This window comes from Macrobrachium nipponense, chromosome 24, assembly GCF_015104395.2.
Source record: "Macrobrachium nipponense isolate FS-2020 chromosome 24, ASM1510439v2, whole genome shotgun sequence".
Taxonomy (NCBI): Eukaryota; Metazoa; Arthropoda; class Malacostraca; order Decapoda; family Palaemonidae; genus Macrobrachium; species Macrobrachium nipponense.
In genome coordinates, this window is record NC_061091.1 from 44,853,819 (window position 1) to 44,880,823 (window position 27,005).

Genomic DNA, 27,005 nt, shown 5'->3' on the forward strand with positions numbered 1-27,005 from the left:
TCTGGTGGTCATCCTTTTTCCTTTTTTGTTAGCCAATCAAGGTAGCACGTGTCACTTTTGCTCTGTGCTTTTGTGCCCTTTATCTTTGGATTATCTCTACCATGGAACGCGCAGCTACCGCCGCAGCTAAGTTAAGTAACCCGAAAGGTCTGGATTTAGTTTGGTCAGCCAGGGACCCTTTATTACCATTTTTTAGGTCTGAAATGGGCTCCTGGTCTGGCGCATGGCGGCCACGGCTCGCCTCGTGTTCGGTTAGATTTTTCGGTCCTCTATACCGAGACATCTTTCCTAGATTTTACCTTTCATGGGTTTTTGTCACGTGCTACACTAGATCCTGTTATCTTTTACATCGTATTTAGGGAATTCATAGCCTATACCTTTGATCTTAGTTCATGCATGCTTGTCTCTTTGTCTAGGTGGATAGGTGCTAGAGTGATTATTTTATTCCTTCTGGTCCAGCATCCTGGCTCTTAGCCTCCCTTTTACGTGTAGGCTAAGGCTAGCTTCTGAGTAGTAGGCTTGTTCCTTTGAGAATTAGCCTTCTTCTCCTGGATATCCCTTTCTCTCTCACTCGTGTTTTCCCTCTCTCTCTCTCTTACGATGTAAAAGGTTTTATTTATTTATTATATATTTTGTGTATCGGGTTAGCATTTAGGGTGACCAGCTTATCCTAGGCGGTTTTATTGCATTATTTTTCGGTCTATCTACCGTTTTGTTGCATTATCGTCCCTCGGTCCTTTAGTCCACATGGTCACTAGGCCTAGTTGGTTGTGTTGCTTTATCACCTCTGGTCCACTTGTGATCGCGTGGTCCCCCTGGTCGCCCTAGTCCCAGTCCCCTTCCCTCCCTCCCGAGCGGAAGGGGGGTCTGTCCTGGCTCGCTTACGGTCGCTATGGCAACCATCCGAGCACCTCTCCCCTCTCCCCCCAGTCAGGGGGGTCACGGGAGTTTGGGACAGCTGGGAGCACTGGTGGGCCGCATGTTGTCTCCTCGGGCTCTGGGGGAGCTCCGGCGTGGTCGGGGGCGGGGGTTAGCCACCCCCCCCTCCGGCCGCTTCGGTTCCTCTCCGGCGTACCTTGGGTCTGTTTTCCCTCCTGTTGTTTACCCTTTCATCAGCGGACAGAGCACCTGCTACTATCCGGGTGTACCTTCGGTTGTCGGGGGGTAGCTGGCACCGGAGTGAGAACGATATCAGTTGGTCCTTTATGCTTTCCCTATTTTACGTATCCCCTGCATCATCCGGCGGAGCGCTTGCTTGCTATCCGGGCGCTCCTCTAGTTGTCGGAGGGGGTTTTTATGGCGGAGCTACACGCTCCACTTTAATGTAAATAAATTTTCCTAATTTAAGTATAAGGCATCCTCTCCCGTTCTCCGGCGTGGTGTACTACTCCTGAAACTTATTATGGGTGTATGAAAACATCTGGTTGGATCATACTCTTCTCTCCGGTGTACACCGGAGCTCCCAACCAGGTTATTAGGTCATAGACCTTCTTCCACATGGAGTGCAGGGGTGGACTATGCCCAGTATCTTTAAGCTACTTCGGCATGCAACGGAGTATCACAGTAGCCCTGTGAGTGTATAAATGTGATATTTATGTATCTTTTCACTTACAGGCTACTAACTGTCAGGAGGCGGGGTGCAACGCCGTCCTCCAAGACCCCTGCGGACATGAGGTCTGCAGGACTCACGCTCCCTGCGCTACCCGCCATGGTGAGCTGACTGTCTGGCATCACGAGGCTTGTACCATCTGCTACGACTTGGTGAGCCAGTTTTTAGACGGAGTAAGTATATACCGGTGTCAGGTTCGTCCCTTACATGGCATATACTGTCACATATCATAATCTTAAGGTTAATATAGTCATATTTATCATTTCTGATGATCCATCCTCGGGGCTTCGTTGTAAGGACTACAATGACCCTCTTTTCCAGGCTGCCGCCGTCAAGGAAGTCGCGTCGGCTACCCTTCGAGCCTGGGTGGGAGGCTTCAGTAAGAACGCGCCGAAGGGACAGCCGTACATGCTTGATAAGAAGTTGGCTAACCTGATCTTCCCAGGTGGGAAGTCGACGGGGTATGTGGAACCCACAGCGGCAGCTCCGACAATCGCGAGCATTCAACAGCAGGTGGAACAAGCCCTAATTGAAGGAGGAGGCCAGGACATCGTGGCGGACGTGTCAACATTGGACCTTAACATAGAGCCAATGACAGTAGGTGCAGAGGATTTATTAGTTGAGGTAGGTTTGTTGGGCGCCCAAGGGCTTCCCTTGGGTGCCTCTGGATCTTCTTCCCCTGTTCCTTCTTCTTCATCCTTCCAGGGCTTTACGGGATCTGAGATCCCGTCTAGTGCGCCTGCTGTATCTGTAGTCCCCAAAGTCAAGGGACACAGAGAGCAGAAGACCCTTCAACTACGTCGTCCAAAAAGACGTCGTCTTCTTCCACCTCTCGTAAGTCTCCGGCTTCCCATCCCGGAGCAGAGAAAGCAAAGTCTTCTTCTTCTTCGCACGGGAAAGGGTCGAGAGGCAAGTCCTCTAAGGAGAAGGCCCGCGCTCCTGTCGAGCCAGTACCTTCTCCGGCGACTACTTAACTCCTCCTGTGACTCCTGCCGGACCCAGTACATCTGGTCCCTTCGATTCTGCTGCATTTACAGCAGGAGTCATGCAACAAGTAGGAGATTTGGTTGGTTCAATGAGCAAATGTTCGCTCAAATCTCCACCTCGTTAAACCAGTCAGGACAATCGACTCAAAACCTGACTGAACGAATGTCCGACCAGGAGAATCGTCTGGCAGGCCTGAATCAGGCACCTCAAGGCCGACCCCCCGGTAGCAGGAGCTGGTCTTGCCCAGTTACCGGACTATAACACCCTTCCTTCCTTCTCTATGAATAATCCTTGGAGGGTAGCAGCCTATGCGCCCTACAAGGATGGCATGATCTCTATCCCGGACTATGGAACTCGAAGGATCGAGGACTTCGAGTTCCATCCAGCCGGCTTACAGCCTCCTCTCATGGGTTACGCTAGGCTGACGGAGACAGCCTTAAATAGAGAGGATAAGATCCCCAAGGAAACAGTTCTGTATAGCCGGGATCACGCACAAAGGGAATGGCTACATTGTCTGGAGGACTGGGATTGCACAAATACCAGACTCCAGGCATTCAAAAGTCCTTTCACTATCTTCGCCACAGAGGAGGAGACACCACTCCCCTTTACGACCAAGATAGCTGAAAGCACCTTGCAGGCTATTATGAAGGACGAACCCCTTCCTCAGCTAAGGGAATTGGATCCTACGTCTCCACTCTTCCCTGCATTTGGAGATCTGTGGGAAAACCTACCGGCCACTTTTACGGTAGGCAAACTCAAGCCGGACTGTGCTATGGAGCAGTTCGGTGAGAGGTTACCCAGGTTGCCGGAGAACCTCATTCAGGCAGAGTTTGAGGCGAGAACCAGACTGGGCAGGACACTGAACACTCTGGTTATGACAGAAGTGGCTGCTCTGACTTATGGTACGGAGCCTTTATTTAAGCTCCTAGCCAAGTCACAGACGCAAACAGTACAAGTTGACCTATACCAGTTTGCATTGGCAAGAAGGAACTGCCGGAAGCATGTCCTTCAGGAAGCAACTATTCGTCATGAACCAAATAAGTTGCTTTCCTCCAATATCTGGGGGGGGCGGACCTCTTCCCCGAATCGGTTGTTAACGAGGTTCAACACGAGGCCAAGAGGCTTAACCAAAGCCTCAGAGCTCGTTGGGGTCTCTCTGGTAAGAGGAAACCCGAGAACCCTCCCTCTTCTTCCAAGAAGCTAAAGAAGACGAAGAGGTTCCAGCCCTACCAAAAGCAACAGCAGCAACACTTTGTACAAGCTGTTCCGGTTTCTCAGCCAGGACAACCGGCAGCAGCAAAGGGACAAAGTCAACCAATTCTTCTGTTGTCCCCACAAGGTCAGCCCTCGACCTCTTACACTGTTTCCCCGGCATTCAACCCAGTGTTTGAAGGCCAAGCTTTTCAAACCTTCAACAGGTTCGCTAGGGGAAGCAGGGCCAGAGGGGCCTTTCGGCAGCGAGGTGCAGGAAGAGCTACCAGCAGAGGTAAGCACTTCCATGGAGGATGTGGAGCTCACTCCGCACAACAGCAGTGAGATCTCCCAGGTAGGAGGGAGGCTGTTCCTCTTCCGCCACAGGTGGGGGTTCAGCAGCTGGGCGCAGAGCATTGTGTCCAAAGGGCTGGGGTGGAGTTGGATCAAAGGTCCCCCTCTACCCAAGTCGTTCATTCAACTACCATCAAAGGAATTGGCAGATTACGCAGAGGAGCTCCTTCAGAAAGGAGTAGTGTCGAGAGTCAAGCATTTAAAGTATCAAGGACGCTTATTCAGCGTGCCAAAGAAAGGCTCATCAAAAAGAAGAATAATCTTAGACTTGTCCTGGCTAAACTTATTCATTCATTGCAACAAGTTCAAAATACTGACAATCTCGCAGGTGCGGACCTTACTTCCCCGTGGAGCCGTCACCACCTCTATCGATCTTACAGACGCATACTATCATATCCCAATCGCGAGACACTTTCGCCCATACCTAGGCTTCAAGCTGGGAGACCAGGCATTCTCTTTCAAAGTGATGCCCTTCGGGCTGAATGTAGCCCCCAGGGTATTCACGAAAATAGCGGAAGTAGTGGTACAACAACTGAGATCACAAGGGATAATGGTAGTAGCGTACCTCGACGATTGGCTGATTTGGGCGCCAACCGTCGAGGAATGCCTCAGAGCCACAAATAAAGTACTTAAATTTCTGGAACACCTAGGGTTCCAAATAAACAGGACAAAGTCCAGGCTCACTGCGGAGTCTCGTTTTCAATGGCTCGGCATTCACTGGGACTTAACCTCTCACAATCTGTCAATTCCTGTGGACAAAAGGAAAGAAATAGCCAAGTCAGTAAGGCAATTGCTCAAGAACAAACGAGCGTCAAGGAGAAACCAGGAAAGGATCCTAGGTTCACTCCAATTTACGTCGGTTACAGATGTTCTGCTGAAAGCAAGACTGAAAGACATAAACCGAGTTTGGCGCTCAAGAGCAAATGCCAAATCTCGGGACAAGTTGTCAGTAATCCCGCAGATTCTTCTAAATCATCTCCGTCCATGGGCGGAGACAAAGAACCTGTCCAAGTCAGTTCCTCTTCAATATCCTCCTCCGGCGCTGATCATCCACACAGACGCCTCGCTAAGCGGGTGGGGAGGATATTCTCAATTCAAGAAGGTTCAAGGAACTTGGTCACCTCAGTTCCGCCAGCTCCATATAAATGTATTGGAAGCTATGGCAATATTTCTCACCTTGAAGAGGCTTCTTCCAGCAAAGAACTCTCATGTAAAACTGGTCTTGGACAGTGCAGTAGTGGTACACTGCATCAACAGGGGAGGATCCAAATCAAAACATGTGAACCATGTCATGGTAGCCATTTTTTCCCTGGCAAACAAGTACAAATGGTACCTATCCTCCACCCATCTAGCGGGAGTAAGGAACGTGATAGCAGATGCCCTGTCTCGATCAGTTCCACTAGAATCAGAGTGGTCCCAGGACAACAAGTCGTTCCAGTGGATACGCCGGAGTGTCCCGGGTCTCCAAGTAGATCTTTTCGCATCTCAAGCGAACCACAAGCTCCCTTGCTATGTGGCCCCCAACCTGGACCCTCTGGCATATGCCACAGACGCCTTGTCCATAGATTGGAATCAGTGGAAGAAGATATACATCTTTCCTCCAGTGAATCTTCTTTTGAAAGTACTGAACAAGCTCAGGACTTTCAAGGGACAAGTAGCTCTAGTAGCCCCGGGACTGGCCCAAGAGCAACTGGTACCCTCTGCTTCTGGAATTGGGTCTTCGACCTCGACGGATTCCCAATCCCAAACTATCTCAGTCAGTACAAGTGAGGACTGTGTTCGCTAACTCAGGAATTCTCAAAACCCTAACTTTATGGACTTCATGAAGTTCGCGGCTAAAAAAGATACAAATATCGATCCTCAGAATATCCTTTTCTTAGAATCAGATAAGAGAGAGTCAACTTTGAGACAGTATGATGCTGCTGTTAAAAAGTTAGCATCTTTCCTGAGAGAAACAAACACCACAACCATGACAGTTAATTCAGCTATATCCTTCTTCAGATCTTTATTTGAAAAAGGATTAGCAGCTAGCACTATTACCACTAATAAATCAGCTTTAAAGAAAATCTTTCAATTTGGTTTTAAAATAGACTTAACAGACTCTTACTTTACGTCTATTCCGAAAGCTTGTGCTAGACTTAGACCTTCAGAAAGGCCTAGTTCAGTATCATGGTTTTTGAATGATGTCCTCAAACTGGCTTCAGACACTGACAACTCTTCTTGTTCATTCATAATGCTACTAAGGAAGACGCTTTTCTTACTGAGTCTAGCCTCAGGAGCTAGAATTTCAGAACTGTCGGCTCTTTCCAGGGATGCGGGACATGTAGAATTCCTCCCTTCAGGAGAAGTTTTGCTTTCCCTGGATCGCAGTTTTCTGGCCAAAAATGAGGATCCTTTAATGAGGTGGACCCCTTGGAAAGTCATCCCTCTTCCTCAAGACCCTTCTCTTTGTCCAGTGATGACCTTACGAGCCTTTCTGTCTAGGACATCCTCTAGGTCCTCAGGCCCACTCTTAATGGGGGAGAAAGGTGGCACTATATCAGTAAAAGGAATTAGGCAGCAGATCCTTTACTTCATTAAACAAGCAAACCCTGAATCATTCCCTAAAGCCCATGACATCAGGGCAGTGGCCACCTCTCTTAATTATTTCCAGCATATGAACTTTGATGAGTTGAAAAAGTATACTGGCAGGAAATCGCCGACAGTTTTCAAGCGTCCCTATCTAAAGTCCTTGGAATCTTTAAAATTTTCAGCAGTAGCAGCGGGAAACATAGTTTCCCCTGACACTGCACAGTAGTAGTAGTTGAAGATCCAGATATCCTTTCTACCTGCCTCAACTAATATTTCCCCTAACCTACCGTTATGCTCTATATGGTCCTTTAGCCTTAGCTGCTCATGATATGATGATAGTGGTGTGTCCCTTATTTTTTTGCTAGGGGCACCCACAATTTTGTTGTATATTATGATGTTACTAATGGGTGTTGCTCCCCTTATTTTTATGCTAGGGTAGCACACCTACTTGATTAAGATTTCAATTTCGACAATAATTTTGTACTTAGTGAGTAATTTTCCCATGTATTTTATAACTCACTAATTTAGTTAAGTTATCAATTCTAGTATAAGATTAGTTTTAAGTTAACTATAAGCCTGATTGTATATTTTAAGTTAACTTTTCTGTATGATAACTTGTAAGCTCTCAATATAATATTTGTTTCTTTTACTTTTTAGTTTAATTGAGACCTTCCTTTTTGATATTCAATCTTGTGCTATTTCTCTGGTACTATTTCACGCAGCGACACGAACTGAGCCAAGAAAAGGGATTTTGACGAAGGAAAAATCTATTTCTGGGCGAGGGTTCGTGTTGCCCAGTGAAATCACCCCCCTATGCCCCGCCCTGCAGCCCAAGATTGGCACCTAACGACAAGGATGACCACCAGAGGCGCGGCAGTCGGCATGGTGCGTGGCGTAGTAGTAGTAGTTGCCGCCTCCGCCTGTGGGTCGGCTCTCTCAGGAGGGGGATTTTGGTGTAGGAGAATTCTAAATGGCAAGAGGTTCGTGGTAGTGGTCTCACTCGCCCCAGATACCATACCGACACCCTCTTTTTATTTAGGGTGAGCGAGTCAGTCATACTGACACCCTCCTGAATTTGTTTTTTCTCTGGTATGTGTTAGCATCATTTACCCTAGAAATAATGAACTTAAGGATTATTTCACTGGGCGACACAAACCCTCGCCCAGAAATAGATTTTTCCTTCGTCAAAATCCCTTTTTTAATGCTAAAATGTTTATGATGACTTTTAAATTACGTATATTAATAATATAACCTCAAAGATTACTACAATAATAGGTTAGTAATTTAAGGTATATTTGAAGTAGGATTTTATTAAAGGTATACACTTGGTATCTGAAGTTTCAAGATAAGCAGTTAAAAGCATTTTTAGTGGTGGTTTTAACTATTCATGGGGGTGTCTCGTACACATCCCCCGCGAATAGAGGGAAACACTGTATGTACTTTCATAAGATGTGATACCCACTTACAAAGTTACTGCACTTTTCAAAGATGATATCCCTTCAGAAACTTTGTTTAATTTCTGAAGTACGCACTAATACAATTAGTGTAGGTTTCATGCTTTTAAGTGTGAAGTACGCACTAATACAATTAGTGTAGGTTTCATGTTTTTAAGTGTAAAGTCAGTACAGAGATTTTGTGTATGCTATTTATATTTTTAAAAATAATACAAAGGCAGTAGGTAATTCATTGTTAGTCACTATCTAAGAACTCCATGATCAACTAGTAAAACATCAGAATTGTCGTTCTGTGAAAATTCCTTTCTTTACCTTGGAGAAAAGTGCTGGTACAATCTGTATGGACTATGTTTTGTAATTACAGCACATACAGTTAATGTACTTTCAGAAGATGTGATCCCATTTGCACTTTTTAAAGATGATACCCCTCCAGAGTTTTACCTACATGATGTATGTATTTCTCTCTCTCTCTCTCTCTCTCTCTCTCTCTCTCTCTTCCTCCTCTTCTCTCTCTCGCTCTCTCTCGTAGTTAGCTCTCACACTAGTTCATGATTTTAAAATTGATTTAATTTTACCTTCACCCTCTGCAAAATGACAAATTTTCGAAGAAAATTTGTATTTTTTATAGCTACAAACCTGAGGTCTTAACAATAGGATAATTTCTAGTGCCTAGCTGGATCCGGTTAAAAATCAGATGAAAGCAAAGAATCTTGTGATATCTGGCAACACATGCGTAGATCGGGTGAAGAGTGGTCATGGACCACGCATCTACGCCAGTCTTTCCCAACTCAGGATGACTTAACAAATAGGGGGGCGGCTAGAGGTGGGCAATATAACTTTAAGACCTCAGGTTTGTAGCTATGAAAAATACAAATTGTCTTAGAAAACTTGTCATTTGTTCATACGCGAACAAACCCTCGGTCTTAACAATAGGATAGACTCATACTTGGAGGGAGGTATAAGACATCCTAGACCGGCTGGGGCCCTACCCGCCAGTCCAGCTCTCAAAAGAAATAGTTCTCGGAGAGGGACTGAAGACCATTGAGAAGCTAGATAAACTAATATCTAACCACTCAGACCCTGAGTGACGTACAATGATATATGGGATAACCATTGTTTAGGGAACCAAAGAGAAACTTTGACTGTCCAATAACAAACCAAGACACTAGGGTTTGTATTACTCCCCACTCCTCCTTGTCAAGTAGTGGAGCCTATGTTACTAAATAGTGGGTAAGATATTGTACATTGCACGACCACACTACCAGTATGACTACCTCACTCACTTGTATCAGACCAGTCCAGTAAATGATGTGTCTATTCCTTAAACCACCCGAAGGAAGAAGGAAAGATACAAGAGAAAGAGGGAGACCAGCCAACTCACTCATTCTCTCATCCAAACAATCATCTTGGGTAAGATACAAAGGTGCCCCGTTAAGGGCAACTATGAGTTACACAACCTGTTGGGCAGCCACCACTGGACACAGGGAAAACGTGTCCATAGATCTGTGGGCAACATCCTTCAGATAGAAGGAGGTGAACGTGGACTGGTGTAACCAAGTACTAGCGCTCAGCCCTCTATGTACAGCCAAGTTCTATTTGAAAGCCAGAGAAGGACCAATACCTCTTAACGTCATGTGCTCTAGCCTGCACAGACGTGGTGGTGGAATCATGAAGAGTCAAGTATGCCTGTCTGATGGCTTCCCGTATCCAAAAAGAGATAGTATTCTTAGACACCTGTTTCTTTGTACGGCCTGTACTAACAAAAAGTCTGCGGCAGCCTGGTCTAAGGTACCGAGTCCTTTAAAGATAGCAACACAGGGCCCAGACACGGCACAACAAAAGCGCTTGAGCATCACCATCCACAAAGTCAGTCAGTGATGGAATGGAAAATGAAGTGAACCTGTCATCATGCACCAAGGATTTTGGGTCTTGGCCACGAATTCTGGGATAAATTTAAAGGACACTGACTTCCAACCCCTGGTGTGCTTCACCTCATAACTCAGACCGTGGAGCTCTCCTACCCTCTTGGAAGATGCTAAAGACAAAAGGAAAACTGTCTTTAGCGTCAGGTTCCTGTCAGATGAGCGACGCAAGGGCTCATATGGACTCTTAGTCAAGCTCTTAAGCACCAAGGAAACATCCCACGTTGGAGGCTTGAGCTCTCTAGGAGAACTCAACTGCTCAAACCCCTTAACTAGCAGGGAAAGTTCCCAGGAAGAGGAGATGTCGATACCCTTAAGGCATAACACCAAACTCGGTGCTGCCCTGTAGCCTCTAATACCATAAACGGACAAACGTTTCTCGTCTCTGAGCTAGGTTAAAAAGTCTGCTATTCACTGAATAGAGGTCGCGAGTGGAGAAAAACCCCGTTTACAACACCAATCACAGTAGATCGCCCATTTGCCTTGGTAAAACTGCGGAGGTTGACTTCCTAAGACTGCTGGACATGTGCCCAGCTGTTCTCTGAGAAAAGCCTCTCACTCAGAGGAGATACTTGATAGCCTCCAACCGTGAAGAGACAGATTCTACTGACTGGTGGAACTTTCTGCATGGGGCTGACACAGGAGATGCCGCCAAGGGGGAATCTCCCTCGGAATCTCTGACAACAACGACAGCAGATCTGGAAACCATTCTGCCTGAGGCCACAGAGGGGCTACCAAAGTCATTCTGAGACCCTGTGAACTCATCAGCCTGTTCAGAACCTGAAGGATCAAACAAAAGGGAGGGAAGGCATACACCTCCAGGTTGTCCCAGGGATGTTGGAATGAGTCTTCTGCCAATGCTAAGGGATCTGGAACCACTGAACAGAACACCTCCAGCTTCCTGTTGTAGCGTGTCACGAAAAGGTCCAGCATGGGTCTCCCCCAAATATGGAAAAGCTTGTCTGCCACCACTTGATGAAGAGACCACTCTGTGCCTAGGATCTGATCCCGGAGACAGTTTGTCTGCGACCACGTTCCGTTTCCCTGGGATATACCTGACTGAGGGCTCTACCGAATTGCTGATTGCCCGCTAGTGAAGCTCGACGGTCAAGGCGTGAAATTGCTGAGAAACCAGGACTCCCTGTTTGTTCACATAGGCTACCGCCGTGGTGTTGTCCGACATGAGAATGACAGAGTGACCCTCTACCTTCCCCCGAAACTCCTTCAGACCCAGGAAAGCCACCTTCAACTCCAAGACATTGATATGTTGCTGCTTGTCCTCCAAACCCCAAACACCTGAAGTGATGAGGCTGCCTAAGTGCGCGCCCCAACCTGCGAGGGAGGCGTCCAAGAACAGAAGGAAGTCCAGTGGGAGAGAACGCAGAGGGACACCCTTCCATAGATTCTGGTCGTCCAACCACCAACAAAGGTCTTCTCTCACTTCCAAAGACAGAGGAACCATAAACAGGGGAGAGTCCCCTGTCGGAGACCAGAATTCTCCCAGTTTCCATTGCAGAGACCGAAGATGAAGACGCCCATGAGGGACCAGCTTCTCCAGGGAAGATAACACTCCCAGAAGAACCTGTCACTGATGAGCTGACTGATGTGACTTTGACAGGAAGTTGTGCGCTGGAGCCCGCAACTTCTCCAATCTCTGATCCGACGGGAAAACTCTTGCCACTGTCGTATCGATGACCATGCCCAGGTAGAGAATCCTTTGAGTGGGTACGAGGTTCGACTTTTCCTGGTTGACTAATATGCCCAGGTCCAGACAGAACCGAAGTAGACGATCCTTGTCTTGCAGCAGCTTCTCCCTGAAAGCTGCCATGACTAACCAATCGTCGACGTACCTCAGCAAATGGATCCCCTGAGCATGGGCCCAACTTGACGAGAGAGAAGACCCTTGTGAACACGTGAAGGGCTGTCGTCAGCCCGAAGCACAAGACTTTGAACTTGAAGATCTTGTCCGAGAGAGAAGAAAAGGAACTTCCTGGACATGGGATGAACAGGGATTTGGAAGTATGAGTCCCTCAAGTCTATCGACAGCATGAAGTCACCTTCCCTTATGGCTGCCAACACTGAGTGTGGGGTCTCCATCTTGAACCGTGTCTTCCTGATGAAGCGATTCAAGGTGGATAAGTCGATCACAGGCCTCCATCCTCCCGACGCCTTGGGCACCAAGATGTGACAGTAAAACGCCGGGGACGGATGCACTACTTCCTCTATCGCATCCTTGTCCAGCATTTTCTGCACTTCCTCCCGAAGAGCCAAGAACTTCAGAGAATCTGGAGGATACGTCTTCCTGAGCTGCGGTTTGTCCGACAGAGGAGGAGAGAAGTCGAATGGCAACAGGTATCCCTCCCGAAGGACATCTACCACCCACTTCTCTGCCCCGTAACTCTGCCACTTGGCCCAATGGCCAGCCAGGCAACCCCCCCACCCGTGGCGCAGGAGAGGGAGAGGAGCCTAACCTACCGACGCCCCCTTGACCTCTGCCCCTTGGTCCCCTTCTTGGTTTAAAGGAAGAAGAGCCAAAGGGGTGTTGATCTTGAGACTTAGGCTGTGTCGAACGGGAAGGCCCTGCCAAACTCGAGGTCCTCAATGGCCTACCAGGCAATGATCTCCTCGACTGCTGCTGGACCAGGGGAAGAGGAGGAGCCGGACGTCACCGAGGGCAAGACTCTGACTTAGACACAGCTTGGTGCACCAGTCGGTCCTTAGTGTCAGCCCGGCGTCGGTCTACCGCATTTTCGAGTTCTGTCTGTGGAAACAAAAATTGTGACTCCAACAGATCACCGTTCCTCAAGGCCAGCAAAGACTCGGTGTCGAGCGATCTCTCCATCCTGGACAAAGCCACGTCCCTCGTAATCGGAAGAAAATTACCCCATAAACTGGCACTGAGGTGAGCCAAATATGAAAACGCCTTGGCCCCGGACTGCAATAGACTGGCAAGCAAAGAGGCACTCATCAACCCTTCAGGGGACCTGTCAGAAGCTATCTTGGCAATCACCACAGACCAGAGGTCCAGCCAAGAAACCATCTATAACATGGAGGCCGCCGTAGATTCCAAAGCTAAGGCATCTTGCGGAGACAAGGACAGAGCCACTGATCTCACCTGTTCCAAAGTCAAACCCGGCTTCAGGCGAATGACAACAAAAATACAGAGCTCGTAGCATAGTACTTCCTATGTCTTGTGAGAGGCAGAGGTAGTGGTTTGGTAAAGCCCCTAGAGCGAAGTGAACCATCCTGGTCAGAAACAGAGGCGTTAACCTTCTGCAAGACTGACTGAACGTGCCCCGACAAAGGCAGCTGAAGAGATGATTTGGGGTCCTGAGTAGCTCCCACCAAGGCTTCCAAGCAAGAAGGAGTGTAAGACGACCAAGCCTGAGTCCTACTTTCCAAATTGTTGAACCCACGAATGAGATCAACAACTTCCGAAAAGGAGGACAGAGACTCCTGCGTGTCTCCCTCCTCCTGCTCTGGCACTGGAGACTGACGACGAGAAGAATGTGTAGGCTCTTCTAATGCGCCTTCTTCACCAAAATTAACAGAAGGGTTAGCAGCCAAACAGTCCGAAACCCCTACTAACCTGTCTGGGCTGGGTCCAAGTGTCGGCCTCCGAGACAGACCCACTATAACACTAGGCACATCACTTACCTCAACAGGTGACTCCAGACGTCCAGAATGGTCACGGGCGTGGCGGCCGAACGTACATGAAATGGGCGGGAAACTCGAACACTCAAGATTGACGGAGAATACCTTTTAGGCAAATTCTTGGAACCACCAGTGAGAGAGGCAGGCAAACACTCCAGCTGCACCAACTCCGTGCTCACTACCTTCGACCTCTTGACAGGCCCCTTCAGATCTTTACGGTGACGAATAGGCCTTGGAGAAGAAGGAGCACTCATCATGTGCATGGGCGGGGGAGGTTGCAACACGCTCGTGATGTGCAAGGACAGGGGGGGGGGGGGGGGGGGGGGGGGTTGCACGTTTGAGATACGAGGGCGAGGGCGAAGCAACCCCTGCAGAACACACACCACTAACACTGCCCGAAACTGCAGCACTCTCGGGAACACGTTCGCGTTGTCCCCCCCACGAAGGCAAAGGAAGGACAAAGTCCTAAGCCTTCCAACACTTGATACGCCAATGAGGCATAGCGGAGGAAGAGGGAGAGGAAGACAGCACTAGTTTCTTATGCGCACTCAACTCGGAAGGCGGGGACGAAGCAATGCATTTCCTACCAGTCCTCCCAACCGATAAGGCAGCCAACTTCACATCCAATACAGAGTCCAGCCTCTGAAGCCCTGCCTGGCATATGACCTCAGACTGATGTGCCAGAAAAGGCTCCATGACGTCACCAACAGGGCTGATGCCACAGCGTCACTCCAACTCAAAGCGGCGGCAGACACTGGCGGAGCAATACAAGATGGCCGACTGCTGCTACCGCTAAGACGAGGCCGGGAGGAGGGGGGATGGCCTGGCCAGACCAGGAAGGGGGGGGGGGGCGAGCCTCCACAAAATGCGCTAGCAACCCCCCCAAAGACGGGGTACCCCGTAGCCCAAGCGTCTTCCAAATCGCCGCTATTTTGGATGCCTCTGACAATGGAAGAGAAGAGAATGATGAAAAAACCTCACCCTTCTCGGGAACCGAAAAAGCTCCCGAGGAAGAAGGCTACCCTACAAAAATTACCCTGGCGACCTCCCGATACTTCCATCGATGAATCAATGGAAGAAAAGGAAGGAGATGGAGGGACAACGCTACTATGGGGGTTGACTACTGCAGAAGACAAAACATCGGGAATAGGAGCAAAGCCCTCCCAAGTAGGAAGACTGGAGACTCTCCGATGTTCCCTCTTACCATAAAACTTCCACCACTGCTCCTTAGGTCATGCCCGGCATTCCATACAAGGATTTGTAATAGTACAAAAATTCGAATGACACCTACTGCATGTGATGTGAGGGTCGGTCTCTGCCGAAGCCAAAAAACGAGAACACAGAAACCCAGGAACTCCGGGGCACATACGCTGACCCAGAGAAGGAGCAGAAGCAGCCATAATACCAGGTAAAAAAACACACACACACACCAAAAGAAACGAAATGGGCAATGAATCAGGAAAAGGCCAAGAGAGGGAAACACAACTCTCGCCCAGGCTGTTAAAGAAAAGACTGGCGTAGATGAGCGGTCCTTGACCACTCTTCACCCAATCTACGCATGTGTTGCCAGATATCACAAGATTCCTTGCTTTCATCTGCTTTTTAACCGGATTCAGCTAGGCACTAGAAATTATCCTATTGTTAAGACGAGGGTTTGTTCGCATATGAACAACATTACTTATGTACATACATGTCTTGCTAACGCAGAACCAGAGGAATTTATTTCTGGTGATAGACATTCATTTCTTGATATAATGTCGTTCGGATCCCACAATAAGCTGTAGGTCCCATTGCTAGGTAACCAATTGTTTCCTAGCCATGTAAAAATATCTAATCCTCCGGGCCAGCCCTAGGAGAGCTGTTAACCCTCTTACGCCGGAGCGGTAAATAAAAAAATGACTCCCGTATGCCGGAGGGGTTTGAGAGTGAGCGTGGAAGCAGAAAAAATATTTTTTTCAAAAAATCACAGCGCGCTTAGTTTTCAAGATTAAGAGTTCATTTTTGGCTCCTTTTTATGTCATTGCTTGAAGTTTAGTATGCAACCATCAGAAATGAAAAAAATTATCATTATCATATATAAATAATGCGATATATGAAGCGCAAAAACGAAATTTCATATATAATTGTATTCAAATCGCGCTGTGCGCAAAACGGTTAGAGGTAACAAGTTACTTATTTTTCGTTGTAATGTCCACTAAATTGCGATCATTTTGGTATATAACACATTGTAAAACGATAAAAGCTACACAGAGAAAATATTATCACAAAATGATGCATGAATTCGTAGCGCGCAAACGTAAAAAAATATTTTTTTTTTAAATTCACCATAAATCGAAATATTGTTATAGAGACTTGCAATTTGTTTCAAAATGAAGGTAAATGATTGAATATTACGATACTGTAAGAGTTTTAGCTTACAAATGCAGTTTTCGACCATTTCGGACGAATTAAAGTTGACCAAATGTCGAATTTTTGTTTAAAATTTTTTTATATGCAAATATAAAAAAACGAGAAATGCTACAACCTTCCAATATTTTTTGTTATATTGTGCATGTTTTTGCGCACATTTTCATATATAAAACTCTAAAAAAAAGCGTAATATGAAAAGGCACAAATATTAGGAGAATGTGACCTACGCGTTTCGGAGATTTTCGGCCAAGAATCGGCACGCGGACGGAATAAAAATATTTTTTTCAAATATTCACCATAAATCGAGATATTGTTCTAGAGACTTGCAATTTGTTTTAAAATGAAGATAAATGATTGAATATTACTAGACTGTAAGATTTTTATGTTACAAATGCGTTTTTCGACCATTTCGGTTGAGTCAAAGTTGACCGATCGTAGTTTTTTTCCTATTTATCGTACTTTATATGCAAATATTTCAAAAATGAGAAATGCTACAATCTTCCAATATTTTTTGTTATATTGTGCATGTTTTTGTGCACATTTTCATATAAAAACTCTAAAAAAAAGTGTAATATGAAAAGGCACAAATATTAGGAGAATGTGACCTACGCGTTCCGGAGATTCGCTGCCGAGAATCGGCACGCGGACGGAATAAAAATATTTTTTTCAAATATTCACCATAAATCAAGATATTGTTCTAGAGACTTGCAATTTGTTTTAAAGTGAAGATAAATGATTGAATATTACTAGACTGTAAGATTTTTATGTTACAAATGCGTTTTTCGACCATTTCGGTTGAGTCAAATTTGACCATTCGTAGTTTTTTTTGTACTTATCGTACTTTATATGCAAATATTTCAAAAATGAGAAATGCTACAACCTTCCAATATTTTTTGTTATATTGTGCAGGTTTTTGCACACATTTCCATATATAAAACTCTAAAAAAAGCGTAATATGAAAAGGCACAAGTATTAGGAGAATGTGACCTACGCGTTTCGGAGATTTTCGGCCGAGAATTGGCGCGCGGAGGGAAAATAAATATTATTTTCAAAAATTCACCATAAATCGAGATATTGTTCTAGAGACTTGCAATTTGTTTTAAAGTGAAGATAAATGATTGAATATTACTAGACTGTAAGATTTTTATGTTACAAAATGCGTTTTTGACCATTTCGGTTGAGTTCAAAGTTGACCGATGGTAGTTTTTTTCGTACTTATCGTACTTTATATGCAAATATTTCAAAAATGAGAAATGCTACAACCTTCCAAATATTTTTTCTTATATTGTGCATGTTTTTGCGCACATTTCCATATATAAAACTCTAAAAAAAGCGTAATATGAAAAGGAACAAATATTAGGAGAATGTGACCTACGCGTTTCGGAGATTTTCGGCCGAGAATCGGCGTGCGGAGGGAAAAAATTTTTTTTTTTCAAAAATTCACCATAAATCAAGATATTGTTCTAGAGACTTGCAATTTGTTTTAAAGTGAGGATAAATGATTGAATATTACTAGACTGAAAGATTTTTATGTTACAAATGCGTTTTTTACCATTTCGGTTGAGTCAAAGTTGACCGATTGTAGTTTTTTTCGTACTTATCGTACTTTATATGCAAATATTTAAAAAATGAAAAATGCTACAACCTTCCAATATTTTTCGTTATATTGTGCATGTTTTTGCGCACATTATCATATATAAAACTCTAAAAAAAGTGTAATATGAAAAGGCACAAATATTAGGAGAATGTGACCTACGCGTTTCGGAGATTTTCGGCCGAAAATCGGCGCGCGGAGGGAAAATAAATATTTTTTTCAAAAATTCACCATAAATCGAGATATTGTTCTAGAGACTTGCAATTTGTTTTAAAGTGAAGATAAATGATTGAATATTACTAGACTGTAAGATTTTTATGTTACAAATGCGTTTTTTGACCATTTAAGTTGAGTCAAAGTTGATCGATCGTAGTTTTTTTCGTACTTATCGTACTTTATATGCAAATATTTCAAAAATGAGAAATGCTACAACCTTCCAAATATTTTTTGTTATATTGTGCATGTTTTTGCGCACATTTCTATATATAAAACTCTAAAAAAAGCGTAATATGAAAAGGCACAAATATTAGGAGAATGTGACCTACGCATTTCGGAGATTCGCTGCCGAGAATCGGCACGCGGAGGGAATAAAAATATTTTTTTTCAAATATTCACCATAAATCAAGATATTGTTCTATAGAATTGCAATTTGTTTTAAAGTGAAGATAAATGATTGAATATTACTAGACTGTAAGTAATTTGCTTACCCAAAAAAAAACAATATTTATAATATATATATATATATATATATATAATATATATATATCTATATATATATATATATATATATATATATATATATATACAGGCGGTCCCCGGGTTACGACGGTTCCGGCTTACGACGTCCGAGGTTACGACGCTTTTTCTTAAATATTCAATGGAAAAATCCGTCCTGGGTTACGACGCTTGTTCCGAGGTTACGACGCTGACGCTTCCGACGCTCCGAGTAACGACGCTTTTAAAAAACGCATACATTGATAAAAATCCTTTATAGTTTAGCACAGTATATTAATAAAAATAAGTTTCTGGTTAGATTACAACAAAAATTTTGAGATTATGATGATTTTCGACACTTTTTATGTTTGTATTTTTTCTATGTTTTTTAGTGACGCCTCATATGCGGAACTAGTTTCCGAGCGAATGAATACATACTAGTTTACATATAACAGTCCAAAAGCGCAAATAATGAAAAAATCATTGCTTGTTTCCAGTAATAATAACAAAACGAAGTTTCTGATTAGATTACAACGCAAATTCCAAGTATCCAAAGAGAGACATTATCCAGTAATTTGATCAGAGAGAGAGAGAGAGAGAGAGAGAGAGAGAGAGAGAGAGAGAGAGAGAGAGAGAGAGAGAGAGAGAGAGGCGTCTTCCGACGCTCCGAGTTAAGGCACGAGAAGTGTTCGTTTCGTTAAACGGCCTCTGACTCATGCCAGTAAATGTTTTGTTGATACTAATAATATAAGCCTATTTAAAGATACGTTTACTTTAATTAGTCTATATGATACGTAAATAGTAATCAACGGTTCTTGTAGCCCTCAATATTTGGCAAAATCGAAGTATCCAAAGAGACATTATCCAGTACGTAATTTGATCAGAGAGAGAGAGAGAGAGAGAGAGAGAGAGAGAGAGAGAGAGAGAGAGAGAGAGAGAGAGAGAGACGCTTTGGCAACAATGGTCTCGGGGGTTTTTATAGCTTCCTTCTGCTTGATGATCGTGGATATTGTAGAAGGATTTCGACCATACTCGTTTGCCAAATCGACGATACGAACGCCACGTTTCATGCTTTGCTATAATTTTCATGTTTTGCTTCCATCGAAATCATTTTCTTGGGTTTTTTCTTATCACCTGCTTTGTCTTTAGCTTTGAGACCCATGGTTAATAATAAAATAGACAAAATAACAAGAAAAATAGGCGCAAATACAACGAACTAAACAACGACGTGTTAACATGCAGCACCAACAAACAAACAGACTGAACGCCATTTATCGGTCGCCTATACAACTAACACTCATCGCAAAATCGTATCTCAAATATTTCGTTGTATATCAAAGCTTGTATTTTCGCAAATTTTCTGTTGTATCTCAAAACATTCGTATATTACGGCAATCGTATGTCAAGTTTCAATGTAATCTTGATCAGAGAGAGAGAGAGAGAGAGAGAGAGAGAGAGTAGAGAGAGAGAGAGAGAGAGAGAGAGAGAGAGAGAGAGACGCTTTGGCAACAATGGTCTCGGGGATTGACGTAACATTTATTTTCTGAACAGATAGGACAGAGAAGTGTTCGTTTCATTAAACGGCCTCTGACTCATGGCAGGAAATGTTTTGTTGATACTAATATATAAGCCTATTTAAAGATACATTTACTTTAATTAGTCTATATGATACGTAAATAGTAATCAGCTGTTCTTGTAGCCCTCAAGATTTTGCAAAATCACTCCAGGTTGTACATAAAACTTCAAGAATGTAGTGTCACCAGAGGATTACAATAGTTTTTACCTTCAAGAACCAGCATTCTTTTATGAAAATAACTCCAGGTTGTACATAATACTACAGGAAACAACATGTAGTGTAACCAAAGGATTAAAAGTAAGGTTTTTATAACTTTTTATTAGTTTAAGACATATTTCCAAGCGTCGTTCCGGCTTACGACGATTTTCGGCTTACGACGCGTCTCAAGAACGGAACCCCCGTCGTAACCCGGGGACTGCCTGTATATATATATTTTTTTTTTTTTTATACGTAAAATATATATTTTACATTATTCGATTCTGGTACCAATACATAACTAAAAGGAATGCAGGTGACACTTCTCTTTTTGCATACAATGAAATGTCTTATTATTATTTTATCATGCATATATACGGATATATAAAAAATTGTAATAAATATAAAAATAAATATAAAATAAATGCAGAATACTCACTCGTAATCCTGACTCTTTGTTCTATTCTTGTTTTCTCCCTCCTCCATTGAAGAGTCTTGCATTTTTTTCCACTCGACATGACGAGATACAGGTGGAGGAGGGAGAAGCGCGCCCTTACTGCTGATGGACCCGGCGGCCCCGTGCGCCCTCCGCTGTCGGTTTAGGGGGCGCGCTCCAATACATGACCTAAGTGTGGTATTTTCGGTCACACTCCCCTATCTTGCAAAGAGCAACTTTGCAGAGACGACAGAAGAACCGGGTGTCTCTCCTTCTGCCATTCATATGGCACACCCGGCACCGTTTCTGCCTTCGCCCTTGTAAGGCCTCCAGTATGTGATCCCCTGGCTGCAGCCGACACACAGGGTCCACTACCCGACGAGAAGCGGTGATGGCGGGGCCGGCAGCAAGAGGGGCGTCATCAGCAGGGGCGGCGGCAGCAGGGGCGTCGTCAGCAGGGGCGGCGGCAGCAGGGGCGTTGTCAGCATGGGCGGCGGCAGCAGGGGCGTCGTCAGCAGGGGCAGCGGCGTCGTCAGCAGGGGCAGCGGCGTCGTCAGCAGGGGCGGCGGCAGGTCGAGCAAAGTTGGCCCTCCTATCTGCCCTTTCCTCTAGGGGCAGATCTGCAGCTCGGGGCAGGGGGTCAGTTATGGAAGGCTACTCATCGGGATCGAAGTTGATGAGGGCATTTCCGGCTTCCTCTAGGAACTGTAAGTGGGTCAACCTCGGAAGATTGTCACCGAGGTACCCCAGTACAGTATGTAGGCATTTTGGAGGGCCAACTGAAGGATGTATTCGAGGAGCTTCTGTGTCCACCTTCTGGTTCTCCTGGCGAAGGGATAATACTGGATGAGCTGATCAAAGAGATCAACTCCTCCCATGTGCCTGTTGTAGTGCCCAATGACGGTAGGCCACTCGATACGAAACTCCTCAAACACAACTCGGCCCTGTCGACGTGTCTTCTTCCGCTGTACGATCTCTTCTTGGATGGGTTCATGACTCGTCGTAATCATGGGGACGAGTCGGACACCCTTCCAACAGATGACGAAGACAGCGCCCTTCCGCCGCCACTCTGTCTCTCCTCTTGCCAGGTGTTGTGGATGACTAGCGAACCTCTTGAGGACATTCGAGGCCCCACGCACCAACCGAAGGGTACCACTGACATGCACACCAGCTTCATACAGTTCCTGGGCCAGGGATACCGAGTTATAATAATTATCCATAAACAGGTGATATCCCTGGTTACAGAAACGTCCCGCAAGATTGAATACAGTGTCACGCAGCGTGGAGAAGACCCCGGAATACACTGAAAAGTCTACAACATATCCAGTGTTGGCCTCGGTAATAAGAAAGAATTTCACACCATATTTCTTCGGCTTCTTGGGGTTATACACTTTTATACTAAGACGTCCTTTGTAAGGCATCATCCCCTCATCCAAAGACAGGTTCTTTCCAGGAATCACGAGATTTCTACACCGCTCACGGATATAATCCAACACTGGGCGCACTAAAATGAGGCGATCACTGTTATTCCGGGGTATGGCCCTTCGGTTGAAGGCGTTGAAGTGCCTGTCTAACGCCAGGAAATTATCACGGGACATAACGCCAGGCACATTAGGCATACATAAAAAATAATTCCTCCTCCAATACTGCCTGGCGTCGGAAGCAGGTGTCATACCAAAATAAATGTGCAGCCCCAAAAAATGCGCCATGTCAATGAGGTTGCAACCCCACCAGTAATACAACAAGGTCGTCCTCAGCTCATACCGGCAGTACCGAGCGTAGTCCACCGTCGCGTGTACCAGGTATTCCAGCAATTCCCGCGTAAGGAAAAGCTGGATGAACCCCAAAACAGTCAGGGGTACTGGTACGGTGAGCCCAGGGGTTGCCGTGAAGGGGTGCATGTTAGGAGGGGTGGGGTCCTCCGTCCACCCCTCGTCACTCTCCGACGACCGACCTTCACCTTGGCTGGCGCGACGAGCCGACCTTCTACGTGCCCGTGCGTGCGTACACGCACAGGTGCGGGCACGATATTGCACTCTACCCTCCCCCGTTGGCCCATCACCCACACTTAGGCCTTCACTTTCTGTATCGTCCTCTGCGATAAAACTTGACCCCGTATCCCCATCCTCCCCCTCCTCAGATTCCCCCTCGTAAGCACTAAACCCACTGAATTCAAGCTCACTTTCGGGATGTGAGCCTCGAATGGACATTGGGGGCATATATTCATCCTCACTTTCATCGGGACTGATGTCCTCATCACTCGATGACCATCTGCCATCAAAATGAGGACTTGCGACATGTTCCCGATCAAGCTCCGATAGATATTCATCTATGTCCCTTGGTTGGAGGCCTCCCAAATGCTTACGAATGCCCCTAAGGACGCCCACATGCTTCCTTGGGGTAACCAAAGGCATACGCTGTGTTCCTGAAATACTTTCAGCCACACGTGGCCGCACAGAACGGCCTTGAGGCGCGGGGTCATGCTGGGTGCTTGGCCCCTCGCCAGCATCCAGGTCCAAAACTCGCCTTACACGATCCCTTCCGACAGGTAAAACGCCCCTTTCGCGGTTCACACGTCGTTGAGACATATCTATGAATGTCCTGTAGCAACACAAATGCTCAAAGTCTCGCACAAGTCCAGAAAAACACGCTTTTGACGAAAGATCGCGCTCGGATGATGCGCTACTGATGCTGGCTGGAGCGAGAAGAAGGGATATCGCGCATGCGCACTTGGGTCACGCTTCAAAACAAAACAAGGCCTTGATCCGTGAACTCCCAGCATCCCCCAAGGCGCGTGATTCAAAAGTTTTAGGCTGGTAGGCCTATAAGTATTTTTCCGCGAATTTTAAAAAAAACTTTTGTATGTCGACGTAAAATACGTCCAGTTGGCGTAAGAGGGTTAATCAGCATAGTGGTCTGGTAAAACTAAGATATACTTAACTTTTAACATACATGTCTTCTTTATCTTATTTAATTGTGGGACTTCGTTATGACTGACTTAGGAAGTTTACCTAGTGATGCAAAGAAAACTTACTCTGACAGAAAAAGAAAATGGCCTCCAATGAATTAGGGGTAACTTTAGTATATATAGGAAAGTGGATACATAGTATGTACAAAGTAGTAACTGTAACTACTTGTATGCCAACCAGTTATTCCTTTTTTAAGTGTAATATATTAAACTAACTTTTAAATCAAATTACAGCAACTTTAATTTCATTTAAAAGTTAGCCTAATACTTTGGGAGTATGACTAGGGTAATTTTTAGTGTTCAAACTCTAGAAGTAAGCATTTATTAGCAATTTCAGAGACCATGCCAAACTTACGTGAAACTTCCCCTTGCGCGAGGGGGTCTGGAACCTAACCTCGCGTAAGTTCGGGGATTTACTGTACAAGCTCACTCTGAGGATACTCCTACATAAAAGGCTATGGTTTGTATTTCCATAGGAACAAATATGGGGATCGGAAAAAGGGTGCCACATATTTATGACATTTTAAGACATCTGTCATATCATACAATGGCACATACTAGCCATGCATCCAGGAGTCAAAGACCACCTTGGGTCCACCTGATTCCAGATTTCAAAAATTCTGATACAACTCCAAGCACCTATAGCAACAGGCAGAGTAGACTGTCAGAGAATGCTGCATGAGCAGCATTCCAAGATGGGCATGCAAGTGCTTCCATACTGCCCAAGTTCCAAAGTAGAATACAGATTGTGGATACTCTATAGTCAGAACTCTTCTTACATAAATGTTCATCTCTCCGCTAATCACATTACTGAAATGAAAGCCTATGCTATACTAATGCCCAAATTTTCAAATTTCGTAATGGGCGGCGCATCAGTGAAAAAGTGCAAGGCAAATCAAGAAAGCCTTATGACAGCTTTAACAGTATAAATTGTAAAAAGTAGAGCAAGACATCTGTTCAACAAAGCAGCTGAAGATATAGTGATGCGGCTGGTCGAGTGAGTGGCTGGCACCCCCAACCTTCACTCACCTACCACTAATTAAATTCTTGTTACAAAGCTCCAACATCTAAACTAACCTAAGGTCTTAACAATAGGATAATTTCTAGCGCCAAGCTGTATCCAGTTAAATCACAGATGAAAGCAAGGAATCTTGTGAGATCTGGCAACGCGTGCATATATTGGGTGAAGAGTGGTCAAGGACAAGACACCCACGCCACAGCATTCAGTCTTTTCTTAACCGCCTGGGTGAGAGTTGTGGTTGACCTCTCTCGGTCTTTATCCGGTTCATTGCCAATTTCACTTATGTTTTAGTGTGTGTGTGCATGTGTGTGTCCTGTTATTATGGCTTCTTGTGCTCCATCTCGGCCTCGTTAATGTACGTGCCCCGGAACTCCAGGTTTTCCGTGTTCTCGTTTTTTGGCTTCGGCTGCGACCGACCCCCCCAGTCACTTGAAGTAGGTGTCGCTCCAACGTTTGTACAATAACGAATCCCTGCACGGAATACCGTGCGTGGCCTAGAGAGCAGTGGAAGTTATTTTATAGTAAGAAGGAGCATTGTAGGGTTTCTACTCTTCCTTTGTGGGAGGCTTTTTCTTCTCCTCTTCCTGATGCTTCGTCTCCTGCTGTGGTCACACCCCATGCTAGTGTTGTGCCTTTGTCCCCTTCCTTTTCTTCCATCGATTCGTCATAAGTATCAGGAGGCCCTAAGGCTGATGATTTATGTCCTAATGTCGCCCCTGTTTCCTCAGGAGTTAATTTGATTCCCACGAGGGAGGAGGTTTTTTCATCAATTTCTTTTATTTCAGAGTCGGAGGCGTTCAAAATGGTGGCACTGTGGGGGACGGACACTTGGTCTATGGGGTCCCTCCTTGGAGGGTTTGCTTACGCACTTCATGGATGCTCACTAACCCCCCTCATGCTGTCCTGGCCTCATCTTCGTCGGTAGCCGAGGTCAGCCATTTTGTATTGCTCCACCAGTGACAATTGCCGCTTCTTCGGGTCAGGGGGAAGCTGTAGCATCAGCCCGCTAGTGACGTCACAGGGTCAGTCCTTTTGTATCCCTCTGCCAGTGGCGTCTGCTTCCTGTTCGGATCGAGGGGAAGCTTATGAAGTCACTCGCAGTGGTCTCTGCTGAGCTGCCTCGCTCGTCTATGTCGTCATCGTTTGCTGCCGTGACGGCATCTCTGCCATCCAATTCGCTGCATCTCCCTTCCATGTTGTTGGACCCTTCTTGCTGATCCGCTTGAGGCTTTATGCCAAGCGGTTCTTAAGTGATTGGACTCTATTTTAGAAGATAAGTTGGCTGCCATGTTGGCTGGGAGGACTAGAAGCAAGCATGTTGCATCGCCCCTGCCTCCTGCAAAGAGATTGTATAAGGAGTCAGTACTGTCTTCCTCTCCTTCTCCCCAATCTCCGCTGCGTTGGTGTATCAAGCGTCGGGAGGGACTTTGCCCTTTCTTCGTCTGCGATTGAGGAGCAGCAATACCCATGTTCCTGAGAGTGTGTATCGGAGAGTGTTAGTGTATTTTCCCGTACAATCTGCAGTGGCTGCTTTGTCCTCTGCATCGAGTCACGAGTGTGTTGCAAACTTTCAAAATTATATGCAAAATTCTGTTAACCAAAATTAGTACTTTGAATAACATCTAATCGGGTAGAAGGGCATAGACCACATACCCAATTTTTCTTCTTAATATAACTAAAATAACATTTTCAAGTATTTCATCTTGGTTACACCTATATATGAAATGACATTTAAAGAAGAAAAGGTCCAGTTTTGGAGAAAAAAAAAAACTCCCCCTTTCATAAAAAAAACTCTGGGTATGGCCCTGCAAAACAACTCTTGGAGACCTTCAGAAATACCAAAACATCTTCATCAGTGAAGCAATTTTCACATTCAGTGTTCTGGTTGATCTTGACAAATCTCTGCTCATGTGAGGCTTTAGCATAATGACTAGATCAAGTAGTGATAATTCATAGCTATCTTAATAACACAGAGGTGAAGGGCCAGCAAATTCATATTTGCCTACTCATAAATATTAAGGCCCATTGCACCAACAATATACCATTTTATGTTTAGGGTACTCTATAAGAAAAATTGACCAACATTTATTACTTACCTCAAGATTATCAAATGTTCAACACAGCCAAAGATACTGTACTAACCTTTGATTACTGAAACGACATTGACTTTCATCTTTCCATCAGGAAACCTAAAATTCTCAAGAAGTTCGAGTTCAATGCAATATTTTCTGAAAAAGAAGAGCAATCCACCTGCAAAAGGAAAATTAGTAAATATTTATTTATCATACAAAAACATACATCTCTGTAAGGCTGGGTATTCACACACAGGTTTACTTGTCAGTCTCCCTGT

The 27,005-nt window shown here is 45.1% G+C and overlaps 1 protein-coding gene across 2 annotated transcripts in view; it reads right to left on the reverse strand.

The window, feature by feature from the left end:
* Positions 1-27,005, reverse strand: part of LOC135205593 (uncharacterized) — a 514,233-nt gene that overhangs the window by 142,890 nt on the left and 344,338 nt on the right. For both annotated transcript variants that reach the window (XM_064236362.1, XM_064236363.1), the window contains exon 9: positions 26,798-26,905. In XM_064236362.1, coding sequence (XP_064092432.1) covers positions 26,798-26,905 — 108 coding nt within the window. The remainder of the gene's footprint in view (positions 1-26,797; positions 26,906-27,005) is intronic.